The sequence below is a fragment of the Bufo gargarizans genome, chromosome 2, assembly GCF_014858855.1.
Source record: "Bufo gargarizans isolate SCDJY-AF-19 chromosome 2, ASM1485885v1, whole genome shotgun sequence".
In the NCBI taxonomy this organism is placed as follows: domain Eukaryota; kingdom Metazoa; phylum Chordata; class Amphibia; order Anura; family Bufonidae; genus Bufo; species Bufo gargarizans.
In genome coordinates, this window is record NC_058081.1 from 226452001 (window position 1) to 226466872 (window position 14872).

The following is a 14872-nucleotide window of genomic DNA, read 5'->3' on the forward strand; positions in this document are numbered from 1 at the left end:
GGGAGGAGGAGTGAGTACAGAGCTTCACTCACCGCTCCCTGCACCTCCTGCATACTACTGAGCACTTCCAGCACTGCGTCTTATAAAGCGAAAAATACGGTAATTGACAGTGCACCACTGCAATTGCGACTGCTGTGGCACCTATAGCTGCTCCCACAGGGAACTGCAAATGAGGTAAATTAAACAAAAAATAATAATAATCAAGAAGGAATGGGAAGTGTAAATGATGAAAATATGCTTTCGTGTGAAAAGCAGCTAATGGCAGAAACAATCCCTTTAAATCTATAATGATTATGCAAAGAAAGAAATATTCCATTCTTAGTGTGTATTGTTCTTGGCTCAAAGTGTTGTCCTTGTTTTATGATTGTTCCCCCTTTATTACAATGAATAATATGTAACTTTAATTGAGATGATCATGATGACTACAAAAATTATTCACAGTGTTCAAGGTACTGTGATTATTACATAGAATATATTATGTTATCTCCACTCATCTTCTTAGTTACCATGGCACTCGTTTGCCTTTTCTAAAAATAACATGAATTAAAACATCTTTTATTTCATGGTCTCACCACTATAGTCAGCTTGAAAGAATAATGAGGAAGTGAGGGTCACATAATTAGTTTTATAGTCATTTACATGTATGATAAGGCCGGGCTGCCTAAGCTGCAGATGTAGCAGAGCAGAGCGGGTCCTTTGATTCTTTGCAGTAGATTTAGTCTTCAGTTATATGTAGCTATCAACATGACTTGTTCGAAATGATACATTCAGCTCTGCTGTATCTGTATCTGTATCCATTATCTGCTATATCTGTTTGTAGTCTAAAGGCCCCATACACATTACAGTGTATCAGTCCAAATTTGCAGTTTTCGATGGGACCGGATGCAGTGCAGTGTCGGACTAAGTCCCTTGGGCCCACCAGAGGAAATGATTTACCATAGAGTTCTATGGTGCCCATCTCATGTAGCGAAGAGAGAACATGCTATGTGCACTTCTCTCCCCTCGTTCTAGAGATCAGTGGTGGTCTCAGAACTCAGACCCCCACTGATTTAAACTTTTAGTATATCTCTATGACATATCAAAAGTTTTTTTTTAAATTAGTGACCCTTTAAGTTTCAGATTAATGGTCATTTTAGACATGTGACTATTTACAGTTATTATTTGTTGAGTGTTGCTGCTTTGCTTGATAATTATTTTTGTGTTGAATGTTCCCTAAAATATTAGACCCTTGCAATCAGCTGTAATCTGTGGGTGAGCACTCCAGCAAGCGTTTAATATGCTTGCATTAGAACCACATGGGAAATTAAGTATTATACAGCTCCCGTTAAAATCAATGGACTGTGCATGCAATGCACAAACATGTCTGGTCCACCAGAGAAAAAGGCATGCTTGTAGCCACTCTCTCTTCTGGCTAATAGATGAGGGTCCTGAATAGAGAGGATCATAGAGCTCGAAACTTAACTCCGCTGCACTAACTGCACAGGTATATGTATTGCAGACTTGCTTAATCTATTTATTCTGTTTGTATGCATTCTACAAGCTGTCAGCCACTTCTTTTTTCCTGTTTAGGTGGCCAATATTGTGCACATCTAGCTACATAGACGAAAGTTGTCAGATTATTCTCTACATTGTAGGCTTAGGCTACACTTTGTGACACAAATAGACGATTCAATAACCATAGGATAAAACATACACAGCAAATGATAAGGAAGCAGATGCAATGAATTAAAGCTGTCAAAGTTATTTCTAGTATTAGTAGGGGGCATGGCAGAAACACTGTGTAGTACGGGGGAGCGGGTTTACATTTTTAATGGGAAAGCAATGCACTTCTGAATCCAATATTTAGAAATGCAGCTGGAAACACATATACAGTAAGATAGTAATATGAGCCATTATGCGTCATACCCTTGTTAACCCTCATGATCTGTGTGTAGGTTGGTGAACAAATATTTATATATATATATATTGTGGGGTTTCACTCTGGTAGACAGGATTAGCGGACGCAGTATAGAGGCAACAACAAGTTCTTTGGATCAAACAGTTCAGTGTTTATTCACACTTTAGGCAAGCAGTCATAGTCAAGCAAAAAGTCACCTTGCGGTGTTGGTGGTAATTCACACCATGCAGCAATTCTGCCTCAAAGAGTCCTTGACCATAGCAGCACAAACCTGTTTTCACGCCAAACAGGTAGAAAGCCTTCATCCACACACAAGGCTCCCAGATCCCAACACAGAGACCTGGCTACTGAGCCCAGCTGCCTATTTAAGGACAGCCAGGTGCTGCCAAAACCCGGACCGGCACTTAAAATCTGGTCCGGTATTTGACCTCATCTGGCTGTAAATCAGCCTAGCAGCACATGCTGGGTGGAAAATACCAGTTTTCCCAGACCAAACCTCTCACTGTGTCACTATATATATATATATATATATATATATAGCGTGTGTGTGTTGTGTATATAGATGCACACACCCCATCCTCCACATATGTTCAGACATACACAGAATATAAATACAAGTAGGGAACTAGTAAATTCAAGTAATTTAAGAGAGAGCTACTTGACCCCCTTGCCATTTATCACCAGTGATAGTTTCTGGTGTCAGTCACAGCTATTTTTAGAGGAAAGAGCAATATGAAATTTCTCCAAGCACAGACCATTAGTCTATCCCATTACCGAACCACACTCAAAGCAAGCACTACATATTTATGAAGGAAACAGTCTCACAAAGAAAAAATATAAGATTATTTGTGATCTGTAATTTATTTAGAATATGAAAAATAATCATTGGCTGATAAATCACTTATTTTAACGCAGAAATCAATCAACCTAAAGCATTAAGGTGAAAAATGCTCTTGTCTAAAAGACAACAGATTATGATTAATTACTGACATCCATCAAATCATGTGTGAATGCACAAATATATTACATTGTTCCACTCCTTTACAAGATGATAGGAGGCCGAGAGCATATGCTGGCATGAGATGTGCACTTGTGTCAATCACAGGCTGTTACATTTGCAATCAGATTGTTACTTGGGATGTTATTACATATCCTTTCATTCCCCAATGGTTTAAGAACCACTATAGCTGTAGTTACTTCTTATGATATCTCACATTTATTGGCAGTAAACTTTTTGGGATTACATTCTGCTCACAATATCAAAAATGTGCTTATAGTGCCATTCCCTGATTTGCTTTCTTTAAGTACATAGGAGTATTTGAGTTACTATGCTTTACTGTAGCTTACTACCAACAGAAGTTCATTAGTCCATGTGGCTTCCCATCCTCCACTGACTCTAGACACAGTACAGGCTTCCATAAATAGCTGCCAGAATTCTGTAGTTGGCAAGGGATGGGCAATTGGGAGAGTTTTGGTTGCTAGCTCAGGGTACCTAAATAGCTCAGCTTATGAAGTAGATCATATTTGGTACTGAAAGCATAGTAAGGAATGTCTCTGATAATATCTAGTTACCCTTAGATTTCACAAAAGCAAAAGATAATTGTCACCCTGAAGCCTGTTTCTTGTTCATAATTTTTAATAAAAACGTCAGGGTCTACATGGACTTGTCACGCCCGTGTGTGGGAGGGAGACACCACACCAGACGAAGAAGGAGAGGGAACAAGGAACAAGGCCTGAAAGCAAGGGAAGAAAGAAGGACAGCTCCTTGTCAGATCCCTAGTCACAGTCCTGACTGGCTATCAGTATGAACACACCCCACGGCTAGGTGAGTTCATACGCAGGAGTACCTAGAGTCATAACTCACCCTATAAGACCCTGGCGATAGTGACAGGACTAAGACTACCTGTTCTTCCAGATAGGAAGGACGACCAGGAGTCTACCCCAGGCCTTCAACAAAGGGCAGGTGAAAAACAACACACAGATAAACCAAAACAAAATGCAAAAGGGAAAGGAAACACTTAACTGTCCAGTAGCTATGGCAGTAACAGGAACTCAGCCGAGAACCAAACACCAGCAGACCACAGATACCTCTGAAGCTATAAACCGCACAGCATTGTGGGATAAGAAGCTATAAATAAGGAAAGTTAAATGACCACAATAGCAACACCTGGAGGTTAGAGGTGTGTCCAGTATCAGAAACAAAACAGATGTCAATTGATCCACAAGTAAACCTGTCAGATCGAAGCACTGTTGTCAGTTTCACAGATCTTCTGTCACCCACTGTCACGGGGACGTCCGTATGTCTCGGTACGTCCGTGACAGGACTGGACATCTCATTTCTACTAACACATTGAACCTTTCTGTTTCCTGTGAACCAATTGCAGCGAACATAAAGCAAAGATTAGAACAGTAGGAAGACACCTCACCCATCCCTCATGAAGACTCCTCTGCCATTGTCCCTTCTGAAAACACCCCAGCCATTGTCCCTTCTGAAGACGCCTCACCCATTGTCTCTGCTGAAGGCTCCTCACTAGTGTTGAGCGAACTTGTGTTTTAAGTTCGGCCTCTAAAGTTCGGGTTCAGGTTATCGAAGAATTGCGTTATGTATTCCGCTACCACAGACCATAACGGAAATTATAATCCATAACGCGATTCTTCGATAACCCGAACCCGAACTTTAGACGCTGAACTTAACACAAGAGTTTGCTCAACACTACTCCTCACCCATTTTCCCTCTTGAAAACACCTCACCATGGCCCTTGGCCAGCCTTTTCCAACTGAATGTTAAGGCATCTGTTTCCTGGTCCTTCTTGGCTCACAGGAAATGACCACTCTGCCAATCACTGGCTGCAGAAGTGACCTGCCTCAGTCAGTGATTGCCTGAGTTGTCATTTCTTGGGGGTCAAGAGGGACCAGGAACAACTGATTATGGGTAAGGAAAGTCTCAGAGTGGGGGCAATGAAGTGAATATGACTGTTTTAATTTTTAATAGCATTCTGCGCCTGTTTAATAGAAAAAAAAAAAATCATAATTATATAAGATAACTGCTTCTTGAAAGCATTGTGTTATTATAACTATTGTGTCTGGAGAGAGGCCCATGACCTTAATTTCTTGTGGGTCCAGTAGACCCTTGTGCATGCATTGTATAAACCAGAAACCTCCATCACAAACAAGAAGACCATAATATAGATTCCTAGCAACTGAACATGTGGCATAATAAAATGCTTCTGAGACTATACAGGCATGTGCACAGAGAATGTATATTGGTGAAGGCCAACTTATTGAAAAACACATTTGTAGACTTAAGTATCAGTATATAAAATGAACTTTCCAGAACTAATCATTTTTTCTTTCAATGCACAGCTCTCATTCAATTAATCATATATTTTTGTGGTGTTACTAATAAAAAATCCATTTCCCATTCATTGAAAGCTTGGTCGTCCTTCAGCATAGTAATAGAGAGAAAGTACAAAGCTCTTTGACTTGATGCTTAGCAGCACTTTGTCTGGGCTCCCACACTGAATGTTACCGACAACAATTATTGGCCTTGTAAATTCCGCAAAGTGTTGTCATGCCGTTGAACAGGATGTAACAACAGGATGTGGGCGAGTGTGACTCACTGCTACCTACTGCATCTCTTGTGCAGCCCACCGATGTGTTTACCTGATAATTAGGCAAACTGTATGAGAAGATTTAACCCATGTATCTGGAGGTGTTGAGGTATGTAAGATCCTGCATGTATTCTGCAAAGCTTAGTGAAAGACCTTAGTGATGCAAAAAGTTTACACTTATGCATCCCTCTCTGCATTGCGTACATTAAAATAGGTTATTTAGTATTTATTATTTTAATTATACCTTAAGGGAATACAGAACTGAAGGAAAAATGTGTATGCAATTCTTTGCAGTTAAGTAGCAGACATGATATTAGTGTAATTTATAGCCTTAAAAGGGGTTGCATGGGACAAGAAAAACAAATCTGCCTTCTTTTTCCCAAATCAGCACCACTTTGGCAGTGATTGTTATTACAGCTAAGCCCCATCCATTTAATTACCCATCTGCTGTTTGCCATAGGAAGTACTGCTCATGTACTATTTATGGAATTATGGCACATTAAATGCAATGCAGATACTTTCAAAATGCCATACTGTGTGTGTCTGTTCGTAATGCATGCAATACACTACTATTAAAGCAACAGTCCAGTTATGAAAAATTGTGAATATGTCAGCCTCTACAGTGTTGGCTCCATTAGGCCAGAGCTGCGATCTGTGACTACAGCTCAGCGACAGTATCTACAGGGAGTCTAAGGTAGTCTGAGACACCATTCCTGCCTTATCATTGGTTCATATTGCTCCTTTCTTGCTGCTTCTGGCTTTGCAGCATGTATGAACACAAGCCTATCACAGGCTCACTGGGACGTCAGTGTATGGAGAGCTGATTTCTGTTACAACAAGGGCAGAATAGTTACAGTGTAGACTGCTAAACCACCAGTGATAAAAAGATGGACATCTGGTAACTGACACATATATACTGAGCAGAACCAAGCTTAGTAATGGGGAGCCTATATATATCCCTTTACGTAGCTGAGTGCGTTATATATCTTCATACGGGGAATTCTGCTTCCACGTTGAATTCCGTGGTAAATTCAGAACAGGATGTGAGAGTGTCAAAATATTGCTTTACTTGTATGCAAGGGTTTTAGGTTTTAGCTTGTCTTCATATAGTACTAAGACACTTTATAATTATATATCTTTGTGTGTATATTGCTTACATTCGGTTACCAAGCGGAGATCTTGGAATGTATTAGCTTGCTATGTTTGTCTGCACATCCATGTTGGTGCAGCAGAGAATATGTTTAAGTCAAGCTTTGTGTCTATGGAAACAGTTTAATAGGGAGATTTTTTTTACAGACAATTTGAATAGATAATAAGTAATACAGGTCTATAGCTCAATATACTGATAAGAATTCATTACCAGCATTCACTGTGAGCTGTAAAATGATTACCACCCAAATAATCTAGTCAAGTACCACCAGCCTCCCAAAAAATCACAGACATCTATTTTTTTCACAAACACAGGAAAAAAAGTTGCCTGTTTTTGAAGACTGTCCAGAAATTTCTGGACAGTTGGCAACCCTGACATCACCACCGCAGCAACGCAGAACCCACTGGTGGCAAGACCCAGCAGCCCAACAACGCCCCTGCTATCAGGCCAAGGCCCCACCAACCCACAGGCACTGTATCTCAGCAGCAACTGCCATTACGCAGTACTGCCCAGCGTGAACAGGTCACAACAGCTCACCTCTCCATGTGTTCAGAGAAACCAGACTCAGGCTGAGGTGGAGTTTATTAACCCTTAGGGAGTCTCCTGGTAATTAAAAACACCTTGGTCAAATGGGAGGAGTGCTGATACCATGTAACAAAATGAGGGGACAGACTACAAAAATACCAAACTATGGAGAAAAAGATACGGATCGCACATCCACATGCCGTACATTGATCTATTGCTTCTCAGCACCATTTATAAACTGTACACGAGGCATAATGTAGAAAATGCATAGGCCTACTCACCTCCTCATTATGACCTCTTTTGAGTGGGTCAAGTCCAAAGTTGAGGAGTCAAGTGTCCTATCATGATATAGCAATACATAATGGACTGAGAGATATATTGTGCTCTCCAGGGCTTTCCAATCTATCAAAATACTTTTCTATACACTCTATAAACAACATAGCTATACTAGAACTGAGTTGTATTTGAGGTTAATAAATCGGTCATTGTACTCATATTTAACGCCTTAGTATTTGTCATTAATATTCTGATTCATTGTACACTCTGACAGTATGTTGGTGTTATATGTCAGTCTCTACTTCCAACACCTATTGCAAAGTCAAAGGGTAGGGCTTTGAGCTTTCCTTCATCTCTGTGCGTATTCCCCTGGAGACAATATTATAGATAGAAGGTTTAAAAGATTGTTTAGTGTATCAGCAATGCCCATGAGGTTCTATACTAGAAGGTTACCACAATCAGCTCAGACTGGACGGCGAGCAGAAAGAATTTTTTACGCCATAAATACTGTATGTAGACAATTTAGTCACATTGATCATTGATGGCTCCTGACTAAATAATTTGCTAATGATGAAATGCAGTAAATGGTTGATTCGTTTTACATTAAGATCTTCACAACCACATCTGGTCATTTTCAAATAATATCTAATAGTCAATGATGATATAAAATGTAATGGTGCTTTCCATGTCTGTATTACTGAGTTTGTCTAGGTTAGAGCATGGCTATTATTATGATGCCTAAAGAATGATTTCTTTTCACGGTTCACCTGTTTGTCTTGTAAATGAGCAGTAGTGCTTGAAATCAGGTCACAGTCTTAAAAAAAAAGCTTCTATATGCAGTATATCAACTAATCTGGGAAAATTGCTGCAGAATTCCACTACGGTTGCATTTGCATATATTTGCTCACAAAATTCACAAACTGCTTGACTATTATAGAGATTGTGCGGCTGGTAATTTATTTTAATTTGCAAAAAAGGATCAGAGTGCTAAAATAGAAAACCTCAACAATCCCCTACCACTCGTTTTCCATTGCTTCCCGAATCCTCACTGGTGTCCATGTCCTGGTCCCTCTTGACACACAGGAAATCAAACCACTGTGACCAGTGATTAGCTGAGCAGTCCTGTGCTGTGTTCCAAGAGGGACTGGGATTGGAGACCAGTGATGACCCAGGCAGCATCAGAACAGGAGGTTCTGGAGATCTTGAGGTAAGTATAACTTTTTTGTGTCTTTTATGCTATTCTAATCCTTTCTTAAAATGTACTGGTTAGACAAGCCTTATGCAAACTGGAGTGTAGTTTATAATATTCTCCACATGGATTTTTGTGAGTTTTTTTGCTACATTTCTACACCAAAAATCCATGTTTGTTATTTGAAGATTTTGTCGCAGATTTTGACATGTATTTGTCCAAGATTTGACCTTTTGCATTACAAAGGGTGGAATCTGCACAAACAATTGACATGCTGCAATCATTTTCCACACTAATTTGTCCACATCATATAGATGAGATTTTGAAAATAGTACTGTTACTGTATTAGGCAGCACTGGTACTGTTACTGTATTGTTCTGTTCACATTTTCTATATCTCGTCCGAACCCTTTGAACCTTGAGATCCCCCTACCTTCCCTCCCTTCCCTACCTTCTCTTTTTCTTGATTTTCCATTTGAAAAGTGCTAGGATATTGGTCTCTGGAATAGGTGCCTTATTCTCTAGGCCTTTGTGGCCCATGGCAAAGTGTCATGCCTTCTTCTCAGCCAGCTAAGCGCATCGAAGCCCTAAGGGTAAGACTGCGTGCACACAAGACTATACATCATCATCATCATCATCATCATCAGCAGCAGATTTTCTGCACAAGAATCCATGCAGAAAATTTGCATGCAGTACACACTGTGAGGAAGATTTATCAAAATTGGTGCAAAGGAAAATTGCAAGCAATCAGACTGATCCTTTCATTTTCCAAAGCAGCTCTGAAAAATGAAATGTCAATTCTGATCGGTTGCTGTGGGCAACTGTCAATTTTCCTTTGCACCAGTTTTGATCAATCTCCCCCGTGCGCATATACCCTAATTAGATCTCACAGATCTAGATTAAGATTAATCAGTATAAGTTAGATCAAAGCCCCCCCCCCCCCCCCAACTGAGTGTTCAATATACAAAATATGAAAGTTTTTCAGAGGCTTTTCCACATTTCTTGATAGTTGTCACTATGACATCATTAATAGTACAACAGGAGGTTTAATTGAGTTATATGAGGTTAAGAAAAGGTCTCCTTTTTCCAGAACCCTGTCCGTTTATCAGATTTATTAACTTAGTCACAGGTGGTAAAATATTAGATATTTTATTTTGTGTATATACCATAGCATCAACTGTAAGATTCAGCAGAAGGACTGCCTGTGGCCTGCAAAAATTGAAATTGAGCACATCTGCTGTTTGTTAATTTTTGAAACCCGATATTCTACATATATCACAAGATACATGCATAATAAAGACCAAATATGACTGATGCTGATGTTTCAGATGTAAGCATCTCCCTAGAAGACCATGACAAAGCACACAGTTTGATGATATTTGTAACAAGCCTCACTGGGAGGCTGTCTGTCACTCACGGCCTAAAAAATTGGAAAACAAGATCATATATAATTTAGTTCCAAATATTTACTGAAAGAAACATAAATCAATTAGCATTTTCTATTCCTTCATTCTCTTTCATTCATATACACTCAGGGATGTCCGTAGTTCTTAAATTTATACGTTGAATTCATAGGACTAAAAGAGCTTATCCTGGAGCAATGTTGCTCCCTCCACCCCTCTCCTACCTTAGTGATCCCAAAGACCCCATTTGCCCCGTTCTGGCACTCTTAAGGCATTTTCTTGTTTATGCAGACCTGAGTTGCAGAACAAAAGGGGGTTCATGATTCCATAAGACTTTCTGTGATCAGTGTAGACAGATGGCCTACCTACGTGAACAAGAAGATGCTGTTAGATTGCTGGAATGGGCCAGTAAGAACTGGTGCAGTAAGAGAAATGCCCTTGCTCCAGGTGAAACTAAAGTGTCATATATTTGAGTTTCCCAAGTATAAAATGCTTTCTTAAAGAACAACTCTTTGTTGCCCCTAGCAACCGCTACTATATAGTGTACATAGCTGTGTTGCTCCGGTGCCTGGTTCTGGCAACATGGCTTCTGCAAACACCTAATTGGTGAGAAACTGGAAGTTGAACACCACTGATCTGATATTGATGAATTTTCTTAAAGGCTATGTATACCTTTGGGGGCAATTTTTTTATTATTGTATTGTACTCATTTTGAGTTCAAATCATCTGGTCTGTATTCAAAATGTTGAGCCCCTTTCCCTGCACATTGCTGAGTGTCTCTAGTAGCAAGATCTGAGTTTTATCACAGCTCTGTCAGACAGCTCACCTGAAAGGCTCCTTATCTCTGATCTGTGACATTATAGCTCAGTTCTTATCTTACTGATAGTAATGTAGCTTAGATAAGTGTTTGTTTATGACCTCTCAGTAGTTTAGAGATAAGGATTATTAGATGACCAGAACTAAGTGAAAGTAAAAAGCAGGAATTCACACAGCTAGACAAATAGTTAACCCCTTGAGACAGAATAGCTCTATATTTTTAATAAAGACCAATTGAAAAAAGGATTTTTAGCCCAAAATAAGTAAAATGCAATCATAAAGAAAATGTACATAGCCTTTAAGGATAACTCATCAAATCCTGGAAAACCCTATTAATGGTGACCAATGGGGCTGTCAACCAGCATTCTCAGAAACAGATATACAATAGCTCGAAAACAGCTGAATAGAATTTTTGACAACGTGAAAGAAAAGAAGAGTAAAGGACTATTGTATGGGTTACCGGTCAAGATTTGTCAAATTTGCAAGTTATCCTCTATCCACAGAATAGGGGATAACTAACTGATCGCATCAAGTCTGACTGCTGGAACCCCCACCAATACAGAGAACGAGGGTCCTGTTTTCCTGATCTGATGAAGCAGCAGGTCGAGCATGCACCATTTATTTTCTATTGGACTACCCAAGATGCTGTAGCCAAGTACATCGCTTGCCTGTTTCCCATCGGAGGGCCTATAGAGAATGAATGGAGTGGTAGGGCGCGTGCTCAACCTGCCATTTCATCAGATCAGGGGAAGGGGATCCTCATCCTCAGGATCTGTGGGTGTCCCAGCATTCGGACTCCCAGTGATTAGTTAGTTATCTCCTATCTTATGGATTGGGGATACCTTGAAAACTTGACACAACTCATTAAAGTAAGCACAGCTAATGGCACTATGGTGTTAAGTATGGCCATATGTGTTTTAATGGCAAAACGGCAGTTATTTAGGTAAGTCTGAACAGAGCATAAGCTTCCCTGACATGTCTCCTCTAATGAAGAAAATCACTGCAATAATGTATACTGCTTAACAAATCAGTTTATTAACAGAGTACATCTGCTTTATATTACATGGAGACAAATTAAAGAGGCTTTTATGATGCTCTGAAATTGCCTGTTAAACAAAGTACGAATTAATACTAAATAAATTGCATTCTTTTTGTGCTGATTCCATCCAGCTGCACCCCTGCCTTGATAGCTACATGTAAAAGGAACACAAATTACTTGTTAATTTTCAAGTGACATCTCTAAGCAATCAACAAATCTATATTAGCACGTACTTCTTTCGTAGCAAGGTGGCTTTCCTCAGATAAATAATTACTTACTGCCAAACACATTGCTACAATAAATGTTACTGTAGTAATGCAAACTTTGGCGCTCACATTGAAACTGAGTTCCACTCTTTCGTGCCACTCTTGATTTTCAAAAATGAAAACTTTCAAATTAAGATCCTATGCTAGATGTTTTTCTCTTCTTCTGTCCGAGTATCAAGTTTGCTATATTTGTCTACTGGATCATTATTTACTTGCAGTTCCTCTTAGTTAAAGATCACAATCAATAACTGACAGTCAGTGGTCAGACTTAGTATAGTGTTGGTTTACTGGAATTTACAAGAGACTACTCCAACAAACTATACATGAGACTACACCATTAAAATATTTTAATATCCGGGAGCATCCTATAAACTGTTAATACCTCTTTTTAAGATACAATCAGCTGACACATACTCAGAGGCTTCCAGGAATTTATAAGGATGACCTATCCTCAGGATAGGTCATCATTATCACATCGGCTGGGGACCGAGTCCCAGAACTCCCATCAATCAGATGTTTCAGGGAGCCACCACACGGTGCTCAGATGAGCGCAGCCAGCTCCTGGCATCTCTACCACGCACATCGCCATACATTGTTTATCAGCTGTGCGCTTGGTATTGCAGCTCAGCTGCATTGAATTGAGTGGGGCCTAGATGCATATGAGCGATGTACAGTGACATCACATGGCCTAGGAAGAGCACCATGAGTGCTGGTCTCGTCTAACAGCTGATCAGCAGGGATGTGCATTGGACCCACATCGATGACCTCTCCATAGGAAAGGTCATGTGATGAATACTGCACCTCGCTTCTGCCGGATGTCAAATACGTAGAGCCAGCGAGATACGGTCTAGTCACTTGTTACCAAGGTGTGAGGTTATGCCGTCCCTGAGGAGCAGGTAAGGTTAGCTTGGTACAATGTTCACAGACTCCTCCTGTCCACACGGGCACAGAAAGGCAACATGCTAAGGCAGCCGTTTCACTGCCCCAGTGAAACAGCGCTTCTTCAGCCCGGGAAGATATAGTTTGATATAAACCCGGTCTGCTAACGGGATTATATAGGGTGAGAAACCAACCCGCAGTAGCTTATAACTAATCGAAAACACAAACGTCGGGATTCGTGATCAAGATATAAGACAAGCGAATGAGCCACAAAACCGATTAGGTCTCAGGGAGGTGGTTCTGGGACCAATGGATCCGCCTGGGTTCCGGCTACCAGTAGAGTCCAAGCATGGTAACGTTATTTGGTTTCTGTGGCTAGATATGTATATTTCCCCTCTTTGGCATCCAACCACTAAACTATGACCAAGGGCCTGTTCATCGTGGCCATATGGACACAAATATGTATCTGGTTTATGTCTGTGATGGACGGGCGATTCATAATTCCTTATGAATCGCTGGTTCCATAATGTCTGATAAATTTGATTGAAGTGGTGAATGGCTTAGATTCCCTGCAGAGAGGTTTTTCCTGTTCCATTAGCTGTGTTCCTGGCTGGCTGGAGTAGGTGCTATGTGTAAATGAGTGGCTTGTTTGAAGCCAGGACCCCCTGCTGTGTTCCTCCCTCTGCCATTAGACAGCAGATGGCTGTGTAAGAACATGGCTGACATTAAATAATAATCCATATTCCTCACAGTAATCAATATAAATTCCCGGATAATGCCTTTAATAATTTAAGGCACAGTGCTGTGTCAGATATGGCATATGATGGATCCATATGGCACCCAGTGGACCAAAATGACTTACAATAAGTTCAGTTGTGGTTCTGACGTAGTTCTCTTTTGACAGCAAGAATAGCACTGCAAGTTGCACTTTTCTTGCTGTCAAATCTTTTGACACTGCCAGTGGAAGCACGAAATATGGTCTTAAATGACAGTGTAAAAAGAGCACTACCTGCGTGCAAAAAAAAAAAATTGCTGAATAGAGCCATTGGTATTTTTTTTATGTATCACTTTCTTATTCCTAGCAATTAAACTTGAAGTATATTTTTAATCACACTTTGACATGAATTCTAAATCTTAAAAAAAAATCTTCTTGGTAATATTCCTTGGGTAAGCTGTACCTCCAACTTGCTCCATATAAATAATTTCTTAAGACAAATTTTATGTTTCAAAGCAGTATGAATGTAACCAATTAAGAACACCTCAAGTAAGCCAGACAATGCTCTGAATAATTTATCAATACGCTGCAATCAATAGTATGTAGCCATGCGTACTAGATAAATATAGAACCCACATGAAACCTTATTAGTTTAGTGAAGGCTATTAACCCATGATCTAAGGCCCTACAATTTAAACTAAAGATTTCAGCTAGTAGAATAAAGAGAATGATTATCAGCAATTGGGGCAAGTGGGAAAGTCGTAGCAGCAGAAGCACTGGTAGCCTAAAATTACAGGAGACTAGACGGTGTGTCTTATAGTCAGTGCTGTAATGTGTTAGTATGGTAGCCTCCATGCTGCTGTATAGTCCAATACCTCTAACCATAATATGAAGCAAAATATCACAAAACTCTTCTGTGTAAAATTGGAGGCAACAGTACAATAGGGCCCTACAGACTTCAAATTCAGAGGTTGTATAAAGCTATAATATGGTTATTTTTATTTTATTTTCCCCTAGAATTGTTCTGGGATTTAAAGCGAACCCAAGAGAAGCTAAGCTCTGTGATATATAGATTTATATGATGTGGAGCGGGATTTGTGAGTAAAA

General features: G+C 39.9%; 1 protein-coding gene across 22 annotated transcripts in view; it reads left to right on the plus strand.

Moving 5' to 3' along the window:
- The window catches only part of CELF2 (CUGBP Elav-like family member 2), a 449189-nt gene that overhangs the window by 133148 nt on the left and 301169 nt on the right, over positions 1-14872 (plus strand). Inside the window, exon 1 of one of the 22 annotated variants that reach the window (XM_044280062.1) lies at positions 5545-5617. The exons of the other annotated variants lie outside the window; for them this stretch is intronic. Coding sequence (XP_044135997.1) covers positions 5598-5617 — 20 coding nt within the window. The 5' untranslated portion in view covers positions 5545-5597. Of the gene's footprint in view, positions 1-5544; positions 5618-14872 lie in introns of those variants that run through there. 22 annotated transcript variants of the gene reach the window in all.